The sequence below is a fragment of the Mixophyes fleayi genome, chromosome 3 (assembly GCF_038048845.1).
Source record: "Mixophyes fleayi isolate aMixFle1 chromosome 3, aMixFle1.hap1, whole genome shotgun sequence".
NCBI lineage: Eukaryota > Metazoa > Chordata > Amphibia > Anura > Limnodynastidae > Mixophyes > Mixophyes fleayi.
In genome coordinates, this window is record NC_134404.1 from 31,840,299 (window position 1) to 31,865,575 (window position 25,277).

General features: G+C 40.8%; 1 protein-coding gene across 6 annotated transcripts in view; it reads left to right on the top strand.

Annotated features, from left to right (window-relative positions):
• Positions 1–6,506, top strand: part of TDRD6 (tudor domain containing 6) — a 52,573-nt gene extending 46,067 nt beyond the window's left edge. For 5 of the 6 annotated variants that reach the window (XM_075201324.1, XM_075201328.1, XM_075201329.1 and 2 more), the window contains 4 exons: positions 858–983; positions 1,121–1,189; positions 4,900–4,998; positions 5,904–6,506. In XM_075201324.1, coding sequence (XP_075057425.1) covers positions 858–983; positions 1,121–1,189; positions 4,900–4,998; positions 5,904–5,974 — 365 coding nt within the window. In that variant the 3' untranslated portion in view covers positions 5,975–6,506. The remainder of the gene's footprint in view (positions 1–857; positions 984–1,120; positions 1,190–4,899; positions 4,999–5,903) is intronic. The other variant, XM_075201325.1, reaches the window with a different exon arrangement.
• The last annotated feature ends 18,771 nt before the right edge of the window (positions 6,507–25,277 follow it).

The window sequence follows — 25,277 nt, forward strand, 5'->3', positions numbered from 1 at the left end:
TTTAGAGGTCATGGAGTCATCCACCAGTCTAGAATGCTGAGGCTTTTCTGAGACAAGTGTATCAGTTGGGAGAAATCTCATTGATTATGTTTCCCATTGAGTTAGACATGTCACTTGTACCTGAGGCTTATAAATCTGTGTAAGGGCAACCGCTTCAAGGTAAAGTGCTGTTATTTTAGGTGAAAACAGTGCCTGGCCCTTCTATAGTTGCAATGTACATATTTGATTGTCTGTGTCTCAGTTTGTCAATCATTTTTGAAGAGACAAGATTTTGAGTATTAAAGAGAGAGCTTTTTGTAATAAATAGCTGAAGAGTGTACAGGTTGTAAGTTGGTGCTTTTATTAGAAGATTGTCTAAAAGTAGTAGTCTAGCAGCTGAAGCTGCATCACTTGGTAAAAATCCTTGGTAAAGACTTGAGACTGAAGAGTAGAAACTGGTAATATTGCTTGTAAAGGCAAGCTTGAATAAGCTATTAGAGTTTTTGGAAGTTTCAGTAAATGTACACTACATGGCTAATAATATATGGACAACCAAACATCACCTCCATATGTGCTTGTTGAACATTTCATTCCACAACCATTGACTTTAGTATGGAAATGGTTCCCCCCCACCCCCCTTTGCTGCTATAACAACCTCCACTCTTCTTGGAAGAGTTTCCATTAGATTTTGGTACAAGGCTGTAGAGATTTGTATCCATTCATCTAAAAGAGCATTAGTGAGGTCGGGCACTGATGGTTGTTGAGACCAGGCTCGCAGTCGGTGTTCTACTTAATCCCAGACTTGTTGTATGTGTAGTGTTTTATAACAATCTGTGATCGCTGTGAACAAGAACATTGTGTTTCTCTATCTTTGTTAGCAGCCAGACGGTTAGACAACTTCTTAGTGTACAGAGCGTGTCCGGTGTTGATTGCGAGCACTGACAGTGTGTACGACAGTGATGTTGGCGAGCCAGCTGTTGAAGCGGACAGCGTGGAGAGTGAAGGTAAGCATGCTTACTGCCCGGACTTATGCCACTTGTGTGACATAAATACCCTATACATCTCTGCTCAATATCCATACCTGCTTTCTATTACTTCATGTGCAGAATACATTGTAATGTTTCTTCTTACTGTTTTAAAGTACCACTGGACAGCACTGAAGAGCTAGGTAGAAGTGACTTTTATCAGCCAGAAACGGCAGAGACTGAAGGTGAGAAACGCAGACAGCTATTATAATATCCAAATAATACACTATGATCCAGTATGTAACCTTCATAAACGTGTGTGCTAGCTTCATATATTATTACACATTTATAATCTTTGTTATTGTATGTTGTCTTATTTAGCTGTAATCAGCCATTTATGTTTGGTGTGCATAGGAAATAATGCTTTCAGCCCACAAACCATGATTTGTACATTATTATCTTTCATCGGAACTAGTTATAAATGAAGTAAGCGATACAGTAATACAATGATGTGGATAAGGTTATACTATATAGAATACTGCTCATTTGTTCCATACCAGACACCTGCTACCTCTTTTTATAATGTAATTTGCCTACCGTCATCAACATAGAGAGCTTGCAGTTATTTATAAGGGATAATTCATAACTGCAGTGTAAATAGGTTATATCAAATGAATCCATTGATAAGTTTAAAGTGTAAAATTTAAAGACAGAGTCTGATGTAATGTGTTTTATGGCTTTGCACATCCCAGTGTGAGGAGATAAGCATGCCACCTTTAGCAGCTTCAAAGATCTCTTACTGTTAGTTTTAGACACTTGAATAGACTTTGTGGGGCCGATCACAGCTGGAGATCCTGGTAGGCAGCATGTGAAAGCCTATACAGGTATATAGAAATATTACCTTCAAAGGAAAATGTTGTCATAGTTCATATTTTGGGAAATCTGGGTGTCACTCCATACTGAGGAGCAGAAATCACACCAGGGTTGTGAATGACAGGTACGGGTGGTATCCGTGAACAGCTAAAATCACATATCTTTGGAAAAGCTATGTCACATTGTCATAATTCCATCATGTTTAGTATTTAAATGTGTGGGAGATTATGACCGGTTTATTGAAGAGGGAGTTATTTCTCTGGGAAATATCTGTGAAGAATTACCAACAGGTCAAGACTTTGGGAATATCTGTGAGCAAAGTATAGTGACACCCAGGGGACATCCCTGCCCCCAATTAGCATTAAACACTGCCCCTGTGAAGACCATCCCATTTCATTTTGCTTAAAAACCTGTGTTTTGAAAGGACAACTGTCAGACTTTCTGGGGAAAATAAGCTGTCCATCTTCCTAGCCAATTCCCAATGGCGCAGATTATGCAATTTACGTAAGTGCTATTCTGAATGTAACCCCTTTTATTTTAAACTGTTTTGCTTGTTATGTCAATCTATTAATTGTTCATTATTTTTTTTATCTGTATGTCCTGTATTTTTGTATATTAAATCTATAATTTAATAAGTTGCGTCCTTGATACTCTAACAAATCCATTAGCCTATTAGAAGAGATTGCTCGACCAAGTTAACCCTTGGAATGCCAGTGTGTGATTTGTTGATACATTTGATTAACAAGCTGTGTGCGTTTGCATTTACATTTGTGTAACAGTCTGGAGGTGTGACTAGGTAACCCTTTGGGTGCTGGTGCGGGTCTTGCTAGTCTGTGGATAGCTAGAAGCCTGTGTGCCAGTGAGGGACAGTATATTGGGGTCCTATTGCCAGTACACAATAGGTGGTGGCAGAACCTGAAGTGTTTGGGGGTGTGAGAGCACTGTGTTTGGGGGCGATTCTGTAGGTCTATAACCTGTGTGATAGGTGAGAGAGACTGTGGGTTGAAATCGTGTGTGACCTCATTCAGCAAACACCCCAAAGTCACGGCAGCTGGGAGCGTATTCGTGACAAATTGGTGGCATAGCGGTGGGATTATTTAATTTCTTAGAGTATTAAGTGCATGGTTTAAGCAATTAACCCTTACACTTATAAGCTGATTGTAACCTTGCGAGGAATACAATAGTCTTACAAGGACAAAACTCCGGCTTTATTTTTGAAGACATACGTGCAAAGCAGTTCCCTTCCATTCTCTCTGTTTTTTCTTTGCTATCTTTTATTTTGCAACGTAACTGAGGAGATGGCTGCGGCATATAAACGCATGACAAAGGAGGCGCTGATTTCGCATTGTGAGGCTGGAGGAATTCCCACTAGTGGCAAAAGCAAGGAGCAATTGATTGAAGCTCTTGTGCAGAGGGATCAGCATCAAGTCGTAGAGGTGTCCCAGGAGTGCATAGCCAGGATTCAGAAGCGAACCTGACTGTGGATATTGCTCAAAACCAAGGACTATTAATTTCGGATGATTCTAATAGTTCATGTGTGGACACTGCTATGGACGTTTATTTGCAAACTGCCCTAAAGTATTTGGGCCCAGCGGACATTGCAACTAAAATGCAACTTATACAGCAGTTCCAGGAGAAGGAAACTGCTGACCGTCAGGAGAGAGAGAGGCGTGCTGCTATGGATGCAGCTGAGCTCCAGGCAGAAAGAGAAGCTGCCGAGCGAGAGGCAGAGAGGAGATATGAGCTGGAGCTTGCCAAGCTCAAACGCAAGCCAGAGAGGCTGGTATCAGCAGGCCCTGTCCAGAGAATTTCCCTGTATTGGAAAAAGATTGGGATTTGGATGCTTTTTTGCGAGGATTTGAAAAGACCATGCCGACAGTATGGACTGGCCAAAGATCAGTTGCCACAGTATTTAACCCCTGGTTTGCGAGGGAAAGCACTAGAGGTCTTTGCAGATCTTCCACCTGAAGTGGATGGAGATTATAAGGCAATCAAAAGTGCCCTGTTGCAGCGTTTTAATATCACGCCAGAGGCGCATAGGCAGAAATTCCGAGATTTAAAACGCAGTGCCTCTGACACTTATTCAGCACTTGTGGCGCAACTGTCTACTTCTTTCAAACAGTGGTTTGAAGGGTTAAAGATCACCACCTTTTGATGCTCTGAAAGATTTAATTATCCAAGAGCAGTTTCTCACTTTGTGCTCAGCTGATGTAAAGGAATTGGTAGTGGATCGGGACCCTACATCATCTGCGGAAGCAGCTAGACTGGCTGACAAGTATATTGTCACCCGGGCATCTGCAGCTAAAAGAGGGACTTTTGTGCCAGAGCAGTCTGCCTGAAAAGGGGGACGGCCAGGAGGATCAACGCCACCCCCCTCAGCACCATCACCCACAAGCCTGTTCTGGGAGACACCCGCCGGTATTTTGTGTGCAACCAGGTGGTGCACATTAGTACTGCTTGTCCAGAAAAGAAGACCAGTTCATCCTCCTCTGGGGGGTGAGGGGGGGGGGGGGGGGGGGGTGGTACCTTCCCTGCAATCTTCACCAGCTGTACTGTGTGTTGCTGGACCTCAAGGGGGCCGGAAGGACAACCTGCAAAAAGTCACTGTGGGTGACAAGGTGACTGTGTAGTTAAGAGACACTGGTGCGGGTCTTGTTAGTCTGTGAATAGCTAGAAGCCTGTGTGCCAGTGTGGAACAGTATATTGGGGTCCTATTGCCCTTACTCAATAGGTGGTGGCAAACCTAAAATGTCTGGGGGTGTGAGAGCGCTGTGTTTGGGGGCGATTCCGTAGGTCTATAACCTGTGTGATAGGTAGAGAGAGACTGCGGGTTGAAATCATGTGTGACCTCATTCAGCGAACACCCCAACGTCACGGCAGCTGGGAGCGGGTTCGTGACACCTACGTTTCCCTACAGATGTAAGAGAGAGTGCTGAGCAAGTGGATAACACCACCAAGGTGTTAAATGTTGACAATCTGACATGTAAAGATAAACAAGGTGAAAGATATTTTATTTTTAACGTAAGCCAGTGCTCTGCAGCAGAGACCAGCAGATGTATAATGAGAAATGTCTTGTGTGCAGATTTACCTGAGAGTGCAGACAACACGTTAACTGATGATACATATGAGGCGGATGATTATAGTCCTGAATACGCTGTTCTGGGAGAGACGGGAAACAGAGGTGAGTGTGAAATGACGCTGTGACTGGTCCATGTATTCACATCCTTCCTGCTGAGCCTATTTGTGTTAGCAGAATATAAGATCATATGGATTGATAACCGTAGTAGAAAACAATATAATTAATATAATAGTAGTAGAATATAAAAATCTACAAAATAACAATTTCCAGATTAATAACATTGGTAGTTTATAACAGTATACGGCTTCAATACAACAGTTGTTGTAAAAGTCATTCAACAGTAGTAATATACAACAGTCTAACATGTTATATACTACTATTACATTTATATATTATTGCTATATACTATTTAGTCTAATATGCTCTATACTTTTGTTACACTATTATATATTACTGCTATATACTATTTAGTGTAATATGCTATATACTATTGTTACACTATAATATATTACTGTTATATACTATTTAGTCTAAATGCTATGTACTATTTTTACACTATTATATATAACTGATATATACTATTTTGTGTAACATGCTATATACTACTGTTACACTATAATATATTACTGCTATATACTGTTTAGTCTAACCTGCTATGTACTATTGTTACACTATTATATATTACTGCTATATACTGTTTAGTCTACTGTGTGGTGGATCATCAGCGGATACAGACGGAGATCCACTTAGACATTACTGCTCCTTCCTTACATCCTGTTACATGCAGGATTCACCCACCTCTACCGCTCCCGCTGCTGTGGAACTACAGGGCATGCTGAGACTGGTAGTTCCACAGATGCTGGAGATCAAAGGCTGACCGGGCATGCTGGGGTTAATAGTTCTCGGCTGCTGGAAAGCCACAGATTATGTACTTTGCCTTAAATTTTCTGCTACTGTTTAACATGATTTATTACCCTTAATGTTTCACTCCCATTCTCTGTCTCCAGTTCCTGACGTTGTGCACGTGGACATTGACCAGGACTTTCCTGGAGAGATGGAAAAGAGCCCAGACCCGTGAACGCGGCGGTCGTCTATTCAGCTGAAAAGAAACCAAAATATTTGGCTTTGCACCTCAAATTATTTTGAATTTACCAAAGAGCTGGAGTGCGCCCCATACACTGCACCATGTGTTTTTCTTTATTAACATGAGTGATTATTTTTCTTAATCAGTGCACATTTTAGTCTTTATTTTGTTTTACAGACACCCTGTCATGTGAGGTATACTTGACCATTATAAGCCAATGTGCTGTTCATAGACTTTCTTGATATACTTAAGGTTTTTTTTGTTTTATTTTAAAGTTTGTTTGTTTTTTTATATATGTCCAGTGACCACTGTATTGATGTGTTTTTCTAGTAACAAAAAAGGTAATTACTGCTGTTGACATTTACAACGATTTGAGAAAAAAACTACACATTTGTGTAACGTTACATGTGTGTAATTAGGCTAGGCTGACTTTTGCCTGTAATTTGCCTGAAGCACTGTACTTTATGTTTGGTATAGAATGAATCCATTTGTTATTTCACTAAAGTTGAGCTGAATTGTTTCTGTATGGCTGGTTTTTGTGTTCTTTTTTTCCACTGAAGTGTATCATTGTTGTATGGGTATTTTATTTATAGAATACCACTGGGGATGTAGCGTTGTTGAAGTATGCAAAGAAGTGTCCAATAGAATGCAAGTTGTTTTATTATATAAAGAACCAACATCTCTCTCTGTGCTGTCATACAGTGGCTGCCAGCGCTAGTAACATTCATACATAAATCACATACAGGATCTCACAATACATAAGCAGCAGCTATATATAGTAATAGCATCATATTTAGACATGTTATGTAACACAGTTATGCTGCCCGTACTGTCTGCTTTGCATTCTATGTTTAATTTGCTCACGTTGCTGTCGATTTGGGCGTACATTGCCACTTGACTCAAGCAAAGTGACTGGTTCCTGCGTGTCCCACCACAGGGCATCTTATGGACCGGTTATACAATCTGGCATGGTTTACCAAACGAGAAAAAACAATAAGGTTGTTTTGTCTTGCTCATATTACTATAATATGTCCGCTGACTTTAGAAATAGGAGAGAAACCTTGTTTTATAGTTATTACAGCAGCCTGTGGTTCTGCAGGTGCTGTGAAACTACAAGTCCCAGCATACCATGCTAGATGTCAGCATCTTAGGGCTTGTAGAATCACAACACCGGGAGGGCTGCCGGTTGTCCAGGCCTATATTATACAGTAAGATATGAATCACCCCACCAGGAAAGTTATTAGCGGCAAAACTTGTCACATATTGGAGCTTTACTGTGGAACTATAGCTGGCAACACATGGTCACATGACCTGAGCACCACGTAACGGGATGGCTGTCCAGTTTACCTGCCCACACAGGTCGCCAATTAGGCAAAGATCCAGCCGTTCAGAGTTTGTTCCCAGCAGCCGCGTCACTTCTGCCGTACGCTGGGGCCTCTTCGTGACCACACACAGTCGGATAGCGGTTATTTTCCAACTTCATACCTATATCGATCTGGTTAGTATCTGGCAGCAAACCTTTCATAATAGTCATACCGTAGTAATCCGGCATTCTGTCCTAACGTCCATCAGTTCTACCATCTCCCCCATTATCATAATATATATAAAATTGTTAAATAAAACATGAGGTAAAACTTTTTAATTGGTAATCCAGAGGAAATAAAATAAAAAATAAAAAAAGCGACATCAACTGCGCAGCACCCGCTGCTGCATAGCTGTGTCCGTATTGATTCTTCTGTAACATAAATGAAGATTGCCTGAGGTAGCCCCTCCGTTATAGTTGGTTGTACACCAATTTTTTTTGGTATGTAATATTTATTAACACTGAACAAAACTGCAGACACATACGTCTGTATGTAGATTTTTGTGCGTTGTTTACTTGCGTCCCCCTTACGCCCGGAGAGCCAAATGTAGACAGAGTATGGTGAGGGCCAGTTCATGTAACTGCAGGATAATTAGACATAGACACATCCCCTGTTTCAATTATTTTAACCATCTACTATCAGGGCTACAGATAATAATGAAGCTACTACTGCATCAACCCATCTTGCATGTCACTGCTAAGTAAAGATTCCTTTAAATCTCTTTTTTGGGGAACTAATTTGATCATTTGACTTTCAGAACCACATCTATGCTGATAACAGCCACATCTACCTCTCCTCCCCTTTTGTACTATCTATGTAACCATCTGTCTAACCTAAACAGAGATCATCATCTTCCCTCCTCCCAGTCCACACCTCCCCTCAAATCTTCCTCACTAACCATAACGCCCCCAAGCCCGCTGCCTTGGTGTCTCATCTGACTTGGCTCTCTGCTTTATTCCTCTCGTTCAGTCTCAACCAGTCCTGTCGCCTCCAGTTTAGAAATATTGCCAAGATAAGCTTCTTGTCCAAGATGCTACCAAAATTTTTCTCTGCTCTCAACACTCCTGCCTTGACTAATACAACCGCCTGCTATCTGGCACTCATTTCATCCATCTATCCCCACTTCAATCCATCCTAAATACTGCTGCAAGACTGATCTTCCTCTCTCACCTCTCCACATTCTACTGCACCACTTTGCAAATCCCTACACTAACTACCCGAGTCCTCCAGAATCCAATTCAAGTTACCCTTGACTACAAAGCCCTACAACTCTACCTCATACATCTCAAATATCATCCCTGACCGGTGCTACACACAACTGTGATTCCTCAAAAAAATCAACAATAATAATGTTACGATTAAATGTTTGTCGTTTACATTTGATGCATGTTCTGGTTCTTCACTTCAAGGCCCTAAATAATGTTGCGCCTCCTGGTCTGTCTTTTTTATCCTCCACATATTTTAAAATACAAGCAGTTGTTAATACTTTATTCTATTCAGGGCGATCATCCTTCCTTATTACCAAAACACATTTTCATAGCCAAGATTTTACCCATATAGGAACTTTACACTGTGATGTTCTTAGTGGCCTTTATTGTGCTGAAGAGGAATTACACCTTCTAATAATTCTTTAGTTTTGCTCTTGACTATAACAACAGATTATGTCAGGTCTGTGCATTGGATAAAACTGATCTGTTTTAGCTTAAGCTGGTAAGTAGCCGAAGGCCGATGCACACTAAACGGAATAGGTAGTTTTTCTCTTGAATGGCCCATGGCTACTCTCATCTAGTTGCCACTCCACTGGGAAAAAAAGCTTTGGAAAACCTGAAAAAAGTCTATTAAAAAGCACCAAGAAGGGAAAGGGTAGCAGAAGATTGCCAGGAGCACTGTCCACTCTAAAGAAATGGAAACCGCTGTGGAATTGGCCTTACTCCAAAAATAATAGCGTGGGGACTGCACTTGTGAGGGAGGCCACCAAGAGCCCTATAGCAGATCTGATAGAAAAGGGATTGGGGATACTGTCCATGGTACAATTGCCTCGCAAGTCTTGGAGGGACGTGCATGAATCTCTCCTGGCATTTGCCACTGACCTTATACTATGGAGAAGCCTCTCTGCTTCAGAAAATTTCAAAATAGAGTGAACAATGGATGGAGAAAGCTGTAGACAATCTGGGAGGAAGCCAGGACTTGGTAGAAGATCTTTACTCCAGCAAGATAATGACCCATATCTTACAGCCACTCCAATAGAACCAATATTCAGGGGAATGCAGTCTAGCAATTCACTGGTAACCAGAACCTCAGACATACATATAGTATACGCAGAACAGTTATATATTGCTCCCAACCAAGCCCTTAAAAATCCATTAAAGGTTCCCCACTAAAGGTATGTATATTACACACCGAACACAACAGACGTTGTAGACATAGTAAAACGCGTAGTGTTTTAAGATATGAATGGCCTGAGTTCTTAAGGAAAGTAAAGCCTTTGCAGCTTGGCAAAACCATATTACTTTAGTTGGGGGGGTAGATTTAAACTGATGACAGATTTATAGTTGAGGTAGAGCATGTACAAGTTAAACTTTAAATTTCAGTGTAAAAATAAAGCGATCGAGCTATTTGTGCTACTTGAAAAACAGCCAGTATTTAATTTATGTGCAAAATAAAAAACTAATTTGCACACCTTGCATTGTAACATGGAGAAAATTTGCCTTACTATTCTTAATGAATCAGGACCAAAATGTTTTATTGGTACTTCCATCATTACAAACTGTCCAAAAGTCATCCTGTCCTTATACACTCAATTCTAAGAATATTAACCCTTGTGTACCAGAGGATGGGATGGTTACCGATTGGTCTGCAGCAAGTGGATTAAACCTGTTTTAAAATGCAATATAAGTTTTATTGAATGATTGCAGAAAAGTCCTGAGTTTTAGAAGGCAATTGCTATACTATAAGTCTTTCACTATAAAATCCACCATGTCTTTGATTTTAAGGTGCAATCCCACATATTTTTTTTCTTATTTTTTCATGGTTTTGAACATGAAGCTTCCATGCTTCCAGGAGTTTCTCCTATAACTCCCTGTTCCCTTTGCAAAATCGATCTTTGAGTAACATCATCATTTATTTATATAGCGCCAGCAAATTCCGTAGCGCTTTACAATTGGGAACAAACATTAATAAAACAATACTGGGTAATACATACAGACAGAGAGGTAAGAGAACCCTGCTCGCAAGCTTACAATCAATGGGACAATGGGAGTTTGAAACACAAGGGCATGTGCTACATCACCAGCTAGAACGCAAAGGTAAAAGTATTGAGTGGGCTGTGTGTGCACCAATGTTGGTCAGAGGGTTGTTGTCTTGTGTTAGCTGTGTAGAGGTTGGTAATAGGGGAGAATAAGACATACTTGCCAACTCTCCCGGAAAGTCCGGGAGACTCCCGAAATTCGGGTCGGGCTCCCGGGGGAGATGGCATTTCTCCCGCGTCCCGGATTTTTCAAATGACGCGATTCTCGGTGAATCACGCCATTTTGGAGGGCGGGACGAGGCCAATCGCGTCATTTTGGCCCCCCCCCCCCCCCCCCCCGCGATGCAAATTACGTTTTCGGCGGGGGCGGGGCCGAAATGACGCGATTGGCCTCGTCCCACCCCCTCTCGCCCCCTCTCCTGGAAACAAGTTTCCAGGAGTTGGCAACTATGGAATAAGATGGTGGTAGAGGAATACTATAAGCTTGTCTGAAGAGGTTGGTCTTCAGAGAATGCTTGAAGGTTTGGAGACTAGAGGAAAGCCTTACTGTGCGAGGGAGAAAATTCCACAAAGTGGGTGCAGCCCGAAAAAAGTCCTGTAACCGAGAATGGAAGAATGTGCTGAGAGTGGAAGAAAGACGCAGTTCTTGTGCAGAATGGAGGTGTCGAGTAGGGAGATATTTTGAGACAAGTGAGGAAATGTATGTCTGTGCAATTTTGTTGACGGCCTTGTATGTTCGTAGAAGAATTTTATATTGGATTTGTTGGAATACAGGCAACCAATGTAGAGACTGACAGAGTGGTTCAGCAGAGGAAGAACGTTTTGCAAGGAAAATCCATCTAGCCGCTGCGTGCATAATAGATTGTAGGGGTTCAAGTCTAACTTTTGAAAGACCAGTAAGTAGGGAATTGCAATAGTCGATGCGGGAGATGATAAGTGCATGAATTAATGTTTTTGCAGTGTCTTGTGTGAGATATGTGCGTATTCTGTAAATGTTCTTTAGATGTATGTAATATGATTTAGATATGGAGTTGATGTGGGGAATAAATGATAGCTGTGAGTCAAGGATTACACCTAGGCAGCGAGCTTGCGTGGTGGGATTTATGGTCATGTTATTAACAGAAATAGAAATGTCAGGCAGGAAGCTTCTGTTTTTGGGTGGGAATATTATTAATTCAGTTTTTGAAAGATTGAGTTGGAGTTAGCGAGAAGACATCCAAGATGAAATGGCAGAAAGACAGTAACGCGAGACAACACAGATGGTGAAAGATCAGGAGAGGATAGATAGATTTGTGTATCATCGCATAGAGATGATACTGAAATCCAAAGGAGCTTATTAGTTTTACAAGAGAAGTGGTGTAGATAGAGAACAGCAGAGGACCTAGGACTGAGCCTACATTTATAGGACACTCGCTACAAAACAACAACAAAAAAAAGTATATTCCGGAAACCTTTGGTTTCTGCTTGTTCCCAGGAGAGTGTAACATGATCTCTTAGTTTGAGCCAGTCAGTCACCAAGCTCTTCGATGGTCATATGACTAAGGAAGTAGGTGGGGCAGGGTTTTTATGCAATAAATGTTACAAAGCCTTTTTGCTCACTAAATCATGCCATGACTGGTTACCATGGTAATTGCATGATAGGTAGCAAACTAAATCATTAATAACAACCTGGATAAAAGCCTTTAGGAAAAATGGACAACGCCACGTGACTACTTACATGTAACTATATATGTATGTATAGTCCATAGGGTAAAATAATACAAAGTACAGCGCTGTCAGGCAGAAATGCTAATCACTATGCTTGTCACTTCTACTTAATTAAGCATGCGATAGATATGTTTAGGCTGAGCTGTGTTGAGCCACATGGTAAACATCACTGGGATTAAGTACAGATGGGGGCTCATGTAGAGTTTGACATATATCAGTTTTTTTTGCATAAAGTGTGCATTTACATAGGGAGTAGGTGCACCAAAAATGCATATGTCCATCTATAGCTATATAATGGTGATACAATTAGATGTGGGTGCATCCGCTGATAAGATTGGAGTATCTATGGAGGGCTGGTGCAAAAGATGAGATTTTGATAGCGATCCACAATACTATGTATCTGCTTATGATTGATGTGATTAATTGTGGCTGTATTATAATGAAGTATTTACTTCATTAGGGGATGTACTATATGAAGTATTTCCATCATTAGCAGCTGTACTGTATGAATCACTGTCATCACTAAGGGCTGTACTGTATGAATCACTTCCATCACTTGGTCTGTACTGTATGAAGCACTTCCATCACTAGGTCTGTACTGTATAAAGCACTTCCATCACCAGGTATGTACTGTATGAATCACATCAATCGCTAGTTCTGTACTGTATGAAGCACTTTCCCCATTAGCAGCTGTACTGTATGAAGAACTTTCATCACTAGCGGCTGTACTGTATGAATCACTTCCATCACTAGGTCTGTACTGTATGAAGCACTTCCATCACTAGGGGCTGTACTGTATGAAGCACTTCCATCACTAGGTATTATTAAAGTAATTCTATCGTTTTCAAATAAGCATGGCATAGGCGATTGTATTGTGTTTCTAACACACAAAGTAATTTATTTTAGCAGATGTAAATAGTCAACAATTCAATACATTATTATATTATGATACAGTACAGTACAGCCAATACCAAAAGATAAATACATACCGCTGCTATCGCATGCGCTCGCTGCCCACCCATGGGACCCAGTGGACAGTATATCTGTTAGAATACTGTGATCAGTGAAGACTGAAATCTGGGTGCACAGCTATGATCATATATACACATTTAGTGTTACAGAGAACAATGCAAATGACGTGGCTTGCTTCTATAGGTCCAGACATCAGATGGGTCCAGGCTAAACAGGTCATAGGCTGATTCAATCTAAGGAATCCAAAGGTGGGGGTCGTCTCTCCAGGGAATGAGCTCCTTTCTTCCCGCCAATGCTCCAGTTACAATTAGCATTTCATAGCTAACATCATACAAAGGTTTATTCCCTAATATCAATAACTAAAGTATGCAATGTACGATCTCTTCGCCGACTGCACCGGACAGCTGCTGATGAATAGGGTTTTAATATGATACTAGGCATGATACCTTTCCTATGACCTGAACCTTGAATATCACTGAAGTGTACATATAATCATAATATATATAGACTAATAATAAACCAAATACTATCTGCTCATAAATTACAGTGTAACGGAACCAATATGAATATGAATTATATAAATAACTAAATGTTGTAATGCGAGTGTGTGCGTGAGTATTTTACCGTCGCACCATGCCACGTGTTACGTGGTGTACAGATCACAATCGCACGGCAAAACAATATTAACCAATATACTTTCGTTCATCCAATTATACGACTTCTACAGTCCACCCTTTGATAGTATAATAAACTATTACCTTAAAGATGTTATATGCAGGATCTCAGTACCACGTTTTATTGTTATGTAATACAAGTCCCCCTTGGTGTATGACCACGCTGTTTGTAGATCTAAACAAGTTATCATAAGAGAGTCTTAATCCTCTAAACGACTTCTTCTTTTACTATAAACCGTACACTTCTAGAGCTTGGAGATAACCTTTTGTATGCCCTTCAAGGGTGCAATAAAACACTTAATACATTATTTGGAAAGATACAAAGTACAATAGAACATGTATCAGCTATACAGAATACTGTACTACAGTTCTTCAAGTTTAACAGGTTCATCTGTCCAACGCATGTCTTTAAGCTCAGAATACATTTAAACACTTTATGTTCATCAATAGCATCATCCTATGTCTATCAATGTCATATACAATCTCCTTCAGCTTGCGTTAATATACACACTTCTAATAATGTCATCAGTTCTTTTCATCAACACTTGTGGGCGGGCTATTGTCTGTACGTTCTTCCCAGTCTCCCAATACTCAGATTTAACAGTGATCGCTTTGTAAACTATTGGGAGACTCCAGACTAAGGGACCTAGGTGTTGTACTTTTCCCCTAGTGAGGTACCATAATTCGGGTACCTCAAGAATATTTAGTGGAAAGAAAACTAATCCTACTTGATAAGATCTTTGAGGCACGTGAGAGCACGCCCAGTACTTTGTTTGGTCTAAAACCTTACCCTCCCAAGAATGATAATCATTCTCAAGGATGCCTGCTCAAGTCCGAATATTACTGGACTTGCATCGCTGGGTGTACCTCTTTAAATATGGGGTCGCCGCACTTACAGACGTAAGGCTACTCAGACAATATCCCCTCACACTTTCTCCAGGCTTCAAGGTTTCCAAATTTTCCTTTACCCCTGAATTGAATAGAGTAATTGGCTGGACCGATTATGCTACTAACTTCTCCTTCATCCACAATACCTCATTATCATTACCTGAACCAGCCTCTGTCACATGCTAATAATCAAAAGAATTGACCGTCCTGAGAAGAGAATGAAATGAGAGAACACAAAACAGGAAAAACTACAACTTCATGCTGGACAACAGTCTTAGCCTTTTGCTCAGGTGCTACTAACTGCATTCGAGGCCTTCCAGAACAGACTCATGAGTGCCCTAGGACCCTTCTCTGAGTGTTGGCCCTTCTGCAGTGGGTGGAATGGGCACCAGTGTGTCTCTGCTACCCTTGAAGCCGAGATGCTGGTAGCCTACACCTGGTACCTGTCTGTCAAATAACCTGAGCCTAAGAAATTTCTGTTCCACAACTTACTCTCCCGATCCAACATCCTGACAGTTAGTGTGACTTTTAAGGAAACGGTGTTTTGGACGTTCTTGGTTACTGTCTCACTATTTACCTTCTCTCAAGGTCTAACCTAGCCTCCCAGTTACAATCTCATCTCACGAAGGGTCAAGAACATTTCAAAAACTGACAGGTTAAGATGCCCAGGAGTGATCTTTTGGTAGCGGGGAAGGACTAGTGGCCGAAGCTATCAGTCACTTCAATCAAGTTCCAACTCTTATTCTATTCAATTCGTTCTACCGAGTACCACTACTTTATGTTCACACTGGTTTATGGCTAATTGAAAGTATGTGATTTGTTACCACTACTCATACATTATACATCTGTTATCAATAAATTGAATACCCCTATCATCTATTATAACTCTAGGACTATCACATTGAATAACAAAAGCTTTGAGTATGACACAGTAATACATTAGACACATTTCAATACACCTTTAGCCAGACATATTTCATTGGTACACCAGTGCATACTTGAGGATCCTGCATGGTGGTAATTGGATGACGTGGATTTGTTTTACCTGGAGGAAAACCCATCTGCAGGAGGGATATGGGATGGCTCTATTGGTATCATTTTCCTGACATTCTCTTAATCAAGATAGGACGTTGCCGTCCTACTAGCTTGAGACGAAATGTCTGGTGCCCCCCAATATACTCTTACCAGCTTGCACATACCTTCTGTACCCAGCTGAGCCAGACCATTTGCTGCCTCCTCTGGGTCTGGGAGATACACTCTGGGAGCTACTAGTCTACCTTGTCCATCTCTCCAGGGTCCGCCAGACTCCTCACCACATCTCTTCACCTTCCAGACAGTTTATTCCTCAGGTAACACAAATCTTCATATATTAACCAATATGTGTATGTGTGCATGTTTGTGTGTGTGTGTTCACATTTTAAAACTAAAACAATACAACGAAAAACAAAACAAAACATAGATTTGTTAGCTGTCATATAAAACCCTGCTGTCTATTTGACAGCTATGTTCGCCCTGGTGTGACAGCCATGTATGGTCGTGTGTGTAAGTGTGGACTTTACTAGCAGTTACTTCAGTTGGTAACTGTGTCACTGTATAAAGTCCTCTATGTAGTGTCCTAATCATGTGCTGGTATTGCTATAAAAAGATTTTTCAGTCAACTCAACATCGCCCCCTAGACTAGAAAAATGCTGAAGGCCAATGTATATCAATTGATTTTCCCTCTGCCAACTCACATGCCCTTCTCAGTACCTCACATTCAGCTACTTGACTAAGTGAGAAAGACAAAGGGGTCTATTTCTATAACACTTTCTTCAAATATAACAGTACCCAGTACATGTCAGTTTAACAGTGAAAAATATAAAACACGAAAATTCTACATTTTCTAGGGTTTCACATTATGTTGTATCTTGTGGTAAAAATCCTACTCCAATGTTCTACACAGAGATGCATATCTGTATGCCTATCCTATAGCAATCTCCTGTCTCCACCCTTTGTGCATCCATATAAAGGCACAATTTTGTACAGGAGGCACGAACAAAAACAAAAAACAAAACAGATATGCAATCTATAAAACATGAATCGTATTTCCACAACAGAACCTTTCTGCTTAAATTCAGCAGTTTCTATACACATGAAAACAAAACCCCTGACTTTCTGTAACTCATGTCAATCTAGTGTGTGTGTATCCCTGAATTTGTCTTATGTAAAAAATAAAAATATGTCTTAGCCCCATTGATGAGACTGTGTCTGTTTTTTATCTCTACGAGAGAGAGAGAGAGAGAGAGAGAGAGAAAGGGAGAGAGAGAGAAAGAGAGAGAGAGCGAAAGAGAGAGAGAAAAAGAAAGATAGAGAGGTACTAGCATAGATGTAAAGAATGAGAAGTAAGAAAGCAACAAATAATAGGAATACAAAGATTTGAATACAAACATACATGCAGAAAGGGAGATTTTACAACACAAATGACAGCTGGATTGGACTCTATGGGAAAATGGCTGTATTCATTCCACTAATCCCCTTAGCTATTTGCTAACTATGACCCCTCCCCATACTTGACTAGGGGGTCTTAAACCAACCGTGCAATCCAGTGTCGTCCGTCATTTGTTCATTAAGAACTCGGTATCACATTGACTACATACCTTTTCAACGGACTTTCTAACTTATGGTAGAGAAATAATGTGGATTTACCCTTATATCTGATATTCCTGTGTACTTAATCATGGCCGCTAGAGCCCTAGAAAAATAATCAGTTGTATTCTCATTACCTTTTTGTTTGATGGTGTATATTTTGCCCCATTCCATTGTCACTGGAAAATATATGGCCAACTCTGTGATTATACGTCCAATATTATCCTGATTGTCATCCTCAGTTAAGGGTTTATCCTTCTCCAACCTACAATCCTTAATGAACTTTTGTATATCAGTATCGAGAGGAAGACAAGCTTTAAAGCCAATCTTTATTAGTAGGCTCATGTGCATTACCTAAATGTCTAATAAATTTCTGACACTTGGCCAAATCTTTTCTAGGATCAGGGAAATCAGACATAATTGTAAATAGTTCCGTCTTAGTCCATGGAAAATACATTGCTACCTGTTTCATGCGAACTACACCATCTCTGTCCGCTTTCCCATTGGGAACTGCTGTTGTGCAAACAGGATATAAGCCTACCAAATCACTATGTTCTGAACTAGTTGCTGGAATCGCTGTTGCAGTACAATGAATGTCTCCCCCTTTGATAACCTTTACATTATTCTCACCAATTTCAGCCGCTGCCCCTGCTGGTGGAACCATTCCCTTTCCTTGTCCGTGTATGTTACTGGCATGGGCAATGGCTGAAATGACTGTGGGCACATCTTCTTCCTCTAAAACATTACTTAAGACATCATACAACTTACTCATTACATTTTTAACATTTTTGGTATTGGCTGTACCTATCACCTCAATCGCATTTGGCTGCGAGGGCACGCATGCGCTCAGTTCTCCACGCTTTCCAATGCTCACTTCCGTTGTGCGCGCGATTTGCGCCACGTCTACTTCCGCTGAGCACGCGCTCCCTTGCCACGTGTACCCTTCTTGTTGCCACAATTTTAAACAGTCATCATGTTCAATTCTCGTTTTTGTTGATTTAATCAACCGTACTTTATCTCTAACATTATTTAACACCTCTGCCTCGAAACTACCTATGTTTGAGAAAGGTTTCACACACTCCCGGGTCATCTTGACCCATTTGTTGCAGTATGCCGTTGCATACGCACCGTATTTATTATACATAACATACTTCGCCGAACCAACCGGCCATTCATTAGGCAGCACAACATGAACTTTTTCTAGCGTTTGCTTCGTATCCATTGTTAAAACAACCTATTTCTCAACGCTACACAAAAATACTTTTTACCTGTTCTCCTTTCAAACAGAACCTACTAGAGATTTTTATCCGTGGACAGTTTCAACAGGTACGTCCCCTTAAAAATATCAATGCCTTTCCTAGTTTGAGTACTTTACCACTGTTAGCAACCGATATCAATCAAGAATATCGGTGGTTGCAGCGTATTTCCTCCCACATCTCCCAAGTTGCAATCACGGCTGCACTAAATCAACCATGCGGTCCGATCGCACCACTAACGGATACTAACTATCAGTAAACTTTGTGATTAATATTTGGGAATGCCGCGAAAACCTGTTATTTTCGCTTCGAGTATGCCATGTATACTCTGTGGTGTCTCTTTATCACCTGCTCTATGTTAGAACAGAACACCACTCACACAAAGGTTTCTTTATATCCTGCTCAGCCCTAGAACAGAACCTTTGTTGTCAGGTCACCTTTTTTTTACCATGCCCCGTCAGACACACCTAAACTAAAGCGCTATCAATTTTCAACAATTCCCCGCTGCCCTCTCAATACTCAATCACGGCCTTACCATGCGGTCAAATCGTACCGTTCAAAGAGAATTTATACCATCTCTGTCCGCCTTCCCATTGAGAACTGCTGTTGTGCGGACAGGATGCAGACTTATTATTTATCAGTAAGCGTCGTGATGAGCATTGTGTGCGTGAACAAGCCCGCTGCCCTCTCAATACTCAATCACGGCCTTACCATGCGGTCGATTCGCACCGTTTAAATTTATCAGTAAGCGTCGTGATTATATATATATTATATATATTGAGCGCGCGAACAAAAACTTATATTCCGTTACCAGTATACTTTTGCCTTTATGTATAAATAACATTCACATACACACACATAACCTTTGTTTTCTGTACAGAAAATAAATTTCCCAAACAATGGCACTATCTTTTCAGAGATTTAACCAAGTGATTACACTATGTATATATAACAGACTATGATCATGACTGTTTACACACGTGGCAACAATACCGGAAGTACACATACTCAATGCAGGAAATACACATACTCAATGCAGGAAATACACATACTCTATGCAATGCAATACCCTTTAAAACGCAAAACGACAATAAAAAGAAACATTTTTCTTTCTTGTCCCTAGATTCAAATTAGCGTTCCTTCAGTCTATGCAACAACGGACATTCGGTTTCACAACACAAAGTGAACCACAGGTCTTAAACACATTGCGTTTTTTCCCATATGGGACGCGTCCGTCAATCCACCCTTTGTTGAGGAACCGAATACCGTAAGCGTTGCATACCTGCCGATAACGTAACTCACCTTCGAGCCCCCAAATTATTAAAGTAATTCTATCGTTTTCAAATAAGCATTGCATAGGCGATTGTATTGTGTTTCTAACGCACAAAGTAATTTATTTTAGCAGATGTAAATAGTCAACAATTCAATACATTATTATATTATGATACAGTACAGTACAGCCAATACCAAAAGATAAATACATACCACTGCTATCGCATGCGCTCGCTGCCCACCCACGGGACCCAGTGGACAGTATATCTGTTAGAATACTGTGATCAGTGAAGACTGAAATCTGGGTGCACAGCTATGATCATATATACACATTTAGTGTTACAGAGAACAATGCAAATGACGTGGCTTGCTTCTATAGGTCCAGACATCAGATGGGTCCAGGCTAAACAGGTCATAGGCTGATTCAATCTAAGGAATCCAAAGGTGGGGGTTGTCTCTCCAGGGGATGAGCTCCTTTCTTCCCGCCAATGCTCCAGTTACAATTAGCATTTCATAGCCAACATCATACAAAGGTTTATTCCCTAATATCAATAACTAAAGTATGCAATGTGCGATCTCTTCGCCGACTGCACCGGACAGCTGCTGACTGATGAATAGGGTTTTAATATGATACTAGGCATGATACCTTTCCTATGACCTGAACCTTGAATATCACTGAAGTGTACATATAATCATAATATATATAGACTAATAATAAACCAAATACTATCTGCTCATAAATTACAGTGTAACGGAACCAATATGAATATGAATTATATAAATAACTAAATGTTGTAATGCGAGTGTGTGCGTGCGTATTTTTTATTAACCAATATACTTTTGTTCATCCAATTATACGACTTCGACAGTATGTACTGTATGAATCACATCCATTACTAGTTCTGTACTGTATGAAGCACTTCCATCACTAGGGGCTATACTGTATGAATCACTTCCATCACTAGTTATGTACTGTATGAAGCACTTCCATCACTAAGGGCTGTACTGTATGAATCACTTCCATCACTAGGTCTGTACTGTATGAAGCACTTCCCCCATTAGCAGCTGTACTGTATGAAGAACTTACATCACTAGCGGCTGTACTGTATGAATCACTTCCATCACTAGGTGCTATACTGTATGAAGCACTTCCATCACTAGTTCTGTACTGTATGAATCACATCCATCACTAGTTCTGTACTGTATGAAGCACTTCCATCACTAAGGGCTGTATTGTATGAATCACTTCCATCACTAGGTGCTGTACTGTATGAAGCACTTCCATCACTAGGTATGTACTGTATGAATCACATCCATCACCAGTTCTGTACTGTATGAAGCACTTCCCGCATTAGCAGCTGTACTGTATGAAGAACTTCCATCACTAGCGGCTTTACTGTATGAAGCACTTCCCCCATTAGCAGCTGTATTTTATGAATCACTTCCATCACTAGGTGCTGTACTGTATGAATCATTTCCATCACTAGGTGCTGTACTGTATGAAGCACTTCCATCACTAGGTCTGTACTGTATGAATCACATCCATCACTAGTTCTGTACTGTATGAGGCACTTCCATCACTAGCGGCTGTACTGTATGAATCACTTCCATCACTAGGGGCTATACTGTACACTTCCATCACTAGTTCTGTACTGTATGAAGCACTTCCATCACTAAGGGCTGTACTGTATGAATCACTTCCATCACTAGCGACTGTATTGTATAAATCATTTTCATCACTAGGGCCGGTGCTGTATAAAGCACTTTCATCATTAGCGGCTGTACTGTATGAAGCACTTCCATCACTAGGGGCTGTACTGTATGAAGCACTTCCATCACTAGGGCTGTACTGTATGAATCACTTCCATCACTAGGGGCTGTACTGTATGAAGCACTTCCATCATTAGGGACTGTACTGTATGAAGCACTTCCATCACTAGGGGCTGTACTGTATGAAGCACTTCCATCATTAGCAGCTATATTATATTAAGTTGTAGCTGTTCATTTAATTTTTATTTTATTACATTTTATGTTGAAAATGCAGCTTTTGCATTTATTAATGACTGTAAAGACAACATTCCCTCTTGTATATACCACACTTCACTATATATTGTCCAAGTAAGCTAATATGATTTTAGCATTTACTACGAACACTGTCAAGACACAACTCTACACTGTGTTCACTGTTGTAGGATGTAAGTTTACACACTTGTCATGTGTGATGTATGCCTTGTGCAAATGCTGCTGTATCTCGAGATGCAACCAACTTCTGCATGCACAGAAGCTCCGTTTCATCCGTTATCAGCTGCTTTACTGAAGCAACTCCCTGGAACGGAAGATGTGTCTCTCCAAAGGTAAAAATTGAAACACTAAAAATTGAGGGGCACATCTTTGTGCCATACTATGAATATCGTGGACAACTATGTGGCATATCATGAATAGGGGGGGACGACTCTCTGGCATACTATGAATGGGGGGAGGGAATAACTATCTGGCATACAATGAATGGGGGGGGGGCAACTATGTGGCATACTATGAATATTGGGGAACAACTGTGTGGCATACTATGAATAGGGGGGACAATTATGTGGCATACTATGAATATTGGGGACAACTATGTGGCATACTATGAATAGAGGGGAATAACTATGTGGCATATTATGAATATTGTGGACAACTATGTGGCATATTATGAATATTGTGGACAACTATGTAGTATACTATGAATATTGGGGAATAACTATGTGGCATATTATGAATATTGTGGACAACTATGTAGTATACTATGAATATTGGGGACAATGATGTGGTATATTATGAATAGGGGGGACGATTATGTGGCATACTATGAATATTGGGGAATAACTGTGGCATATTATGAATATTGTGGACAACTATGTGGCATATTATGAATATTGTGGACAACTATGTAGTATACTATGAATATTGGGGACAATGATGTGGCATATTATGAATAGGGGGGACGATTATGTGGCATACTATCAATATTGGGGACAACTATGACATAAATAGGGGGGGGGTCTCTGACATACTATGAATAGGGGGGACAACTATGTGGCATATTATGAATAGGTGGGACAACTATATGGCATACTCTGAATAGGGGGGACAACTATGTGGCATACTATGAATATTGGGGACAACTATGTGGCATACTATGAATAGGGGGAAATAACTATCTGGCAAACTATAAATATTGGGGACAACTATGTGGCATATTATGAATATTGGGGAATAACTATGTGGCATATTATGAATATTGTGGACAACTATGTAGTATACTATGAATATTGGGGACAATGATGTGGCATATTATGAATAGGGGGATGATTATGTGGCATACTATCAATATTGGGGACAACTATGACAAATAGGAGGGGGGACTCTGTGACATACTATGAATAGGGGGGACAACTATGTGGCATACTATGAATATTGTGGACAACTATGTGGCATACTATGAATAGGGGGGACAATTATGTAGCATACTATGAATATTGGGGACAACTATGTGGCATACTATGAATAGGGGGAAATAACTATCTGGCAAACTATAAATATTGGGGACAACTATGTGGCATATTATGAATATCGGGGACATTTATTTGTTGGTCTCCTTACTGTACACACGTTGCCAACCCCTGCTCTATGGAATGAATGGGCACAGACTCCCACAGAAACACTCCAACATCTTGTGGAAAGACTCCCAAGGAGAGTGGAAGCTGTTATCGCTGCAGAAGGGGGACTAACTCCATATTAAAGTATATGTATTTGAATACAATGTCATTACAGTCTCTGTTGGTGTAGTGGTCAAGCGTCTGAATACTTCTGTCCATATAGTGTACATATTTAGCATGAACACTTGATTTCTGGAAGAGGGAGGAGCACTCTGTGCCCCAGGGGCCACCATAACAAGATTCCGCCTGTATAGCTCTGACCAATCGACCTCCTCTATATTTCTAGCTACTCTCTAAAAGAAGCAACAATCCGCATTTACCCCACATCTGTGTACAACCCCTTTAGAGCGGTGTTCACCATACAGTTGGATGGGCCACGATCTATAAGGCACATGTGAAACACACAGGTTACGTGGAAACACCACACAGCAGCTTCTGAACTGATTGCAATGGAGCTCAGACAAGTGTTTGCTATTTAGGAAACTACAAGTGGTTTTACATCTGCTTGTGGTGACTTCTTCTGCGTGTAAGAGAAGATAATACAACGTCCACTAAGTATACTAATCACATATCCCTGTGGATGGATGAATGAATTGACATTACTCCCTGTAACTTATAAAGTGTCTTGAGTAGGAGAGCAGCTTTAAGGACAGGTTACTGCAGTTTGGGAGGTCACGGTTGTCGGTAATTTTTTGTTAAACACATTGATTGGAGCAGGCGGTTATGATGTCCATTGGAAACAATGTTTTCCATTTTCAGACCTTATTTTTTTTTTGTGCATCACACTAGAGTTGTAAAGATGAACACAGCACACAACACTGACAGCGGTGGGTGAACAGAGCCCTGATCAGTTCATGTCTGTCTTTCATGCGCTGAAATGTCTCAGCTGAATGAGTCCTGTCCAACATGACAAACTGACAGGACTCCAAATGCAGCTGAGAAGTGGTGACACATGGACATCACCGTCTCCTGAACTGGCTGGTCTAACAATCCTGCTTCTGGCATCTATAGCTCAGTGCTGCCCAAACAGAAAGTATAATGACACCTTTATGTCAGCAAAGGTTGAGAGTTTAGCAGTTACAGGAATCATCTATCACTTTAAAACAAGTATCATCCTGTTTTTAATCAGTTCAATTTTAATTTAGTGTCTGACCATACAATATTAAATTATATATATTATTTACTGCTTGAAAACTCTGTATCCTGATGCCCCAGAGATATGTGTTGTGATGTTTGGCGACAGATGTTATATCTCAGCGACCGTGGATGGAGCAGGTTTCATCTTCTGAGTTGTACAGGACGAGCTCTGTCCCGTTTTGCCGTTCACACCCAACCCAGCAGAAATACTATTAAAGTGCGGCACAGTTACGGTTCCAGCGGCGCACAGAGGATTGTCGGGGGGGGTTTCCCCCCGCCGACCCAAAAACAAACAAAAAAACGAGAGAGAGCTGCTGCGTTTCGCCAGCGCTGTCCTATACAGCAGCCGCGGCGCTGTATAGGACAGTGGCCACTTAGTTAGCACAGGGGGGGTTTCTAGAGACTCAGAAACCCCCCCCTGCGTGCGCCACTGGGTTCAGCATTGACGCACCGTGCG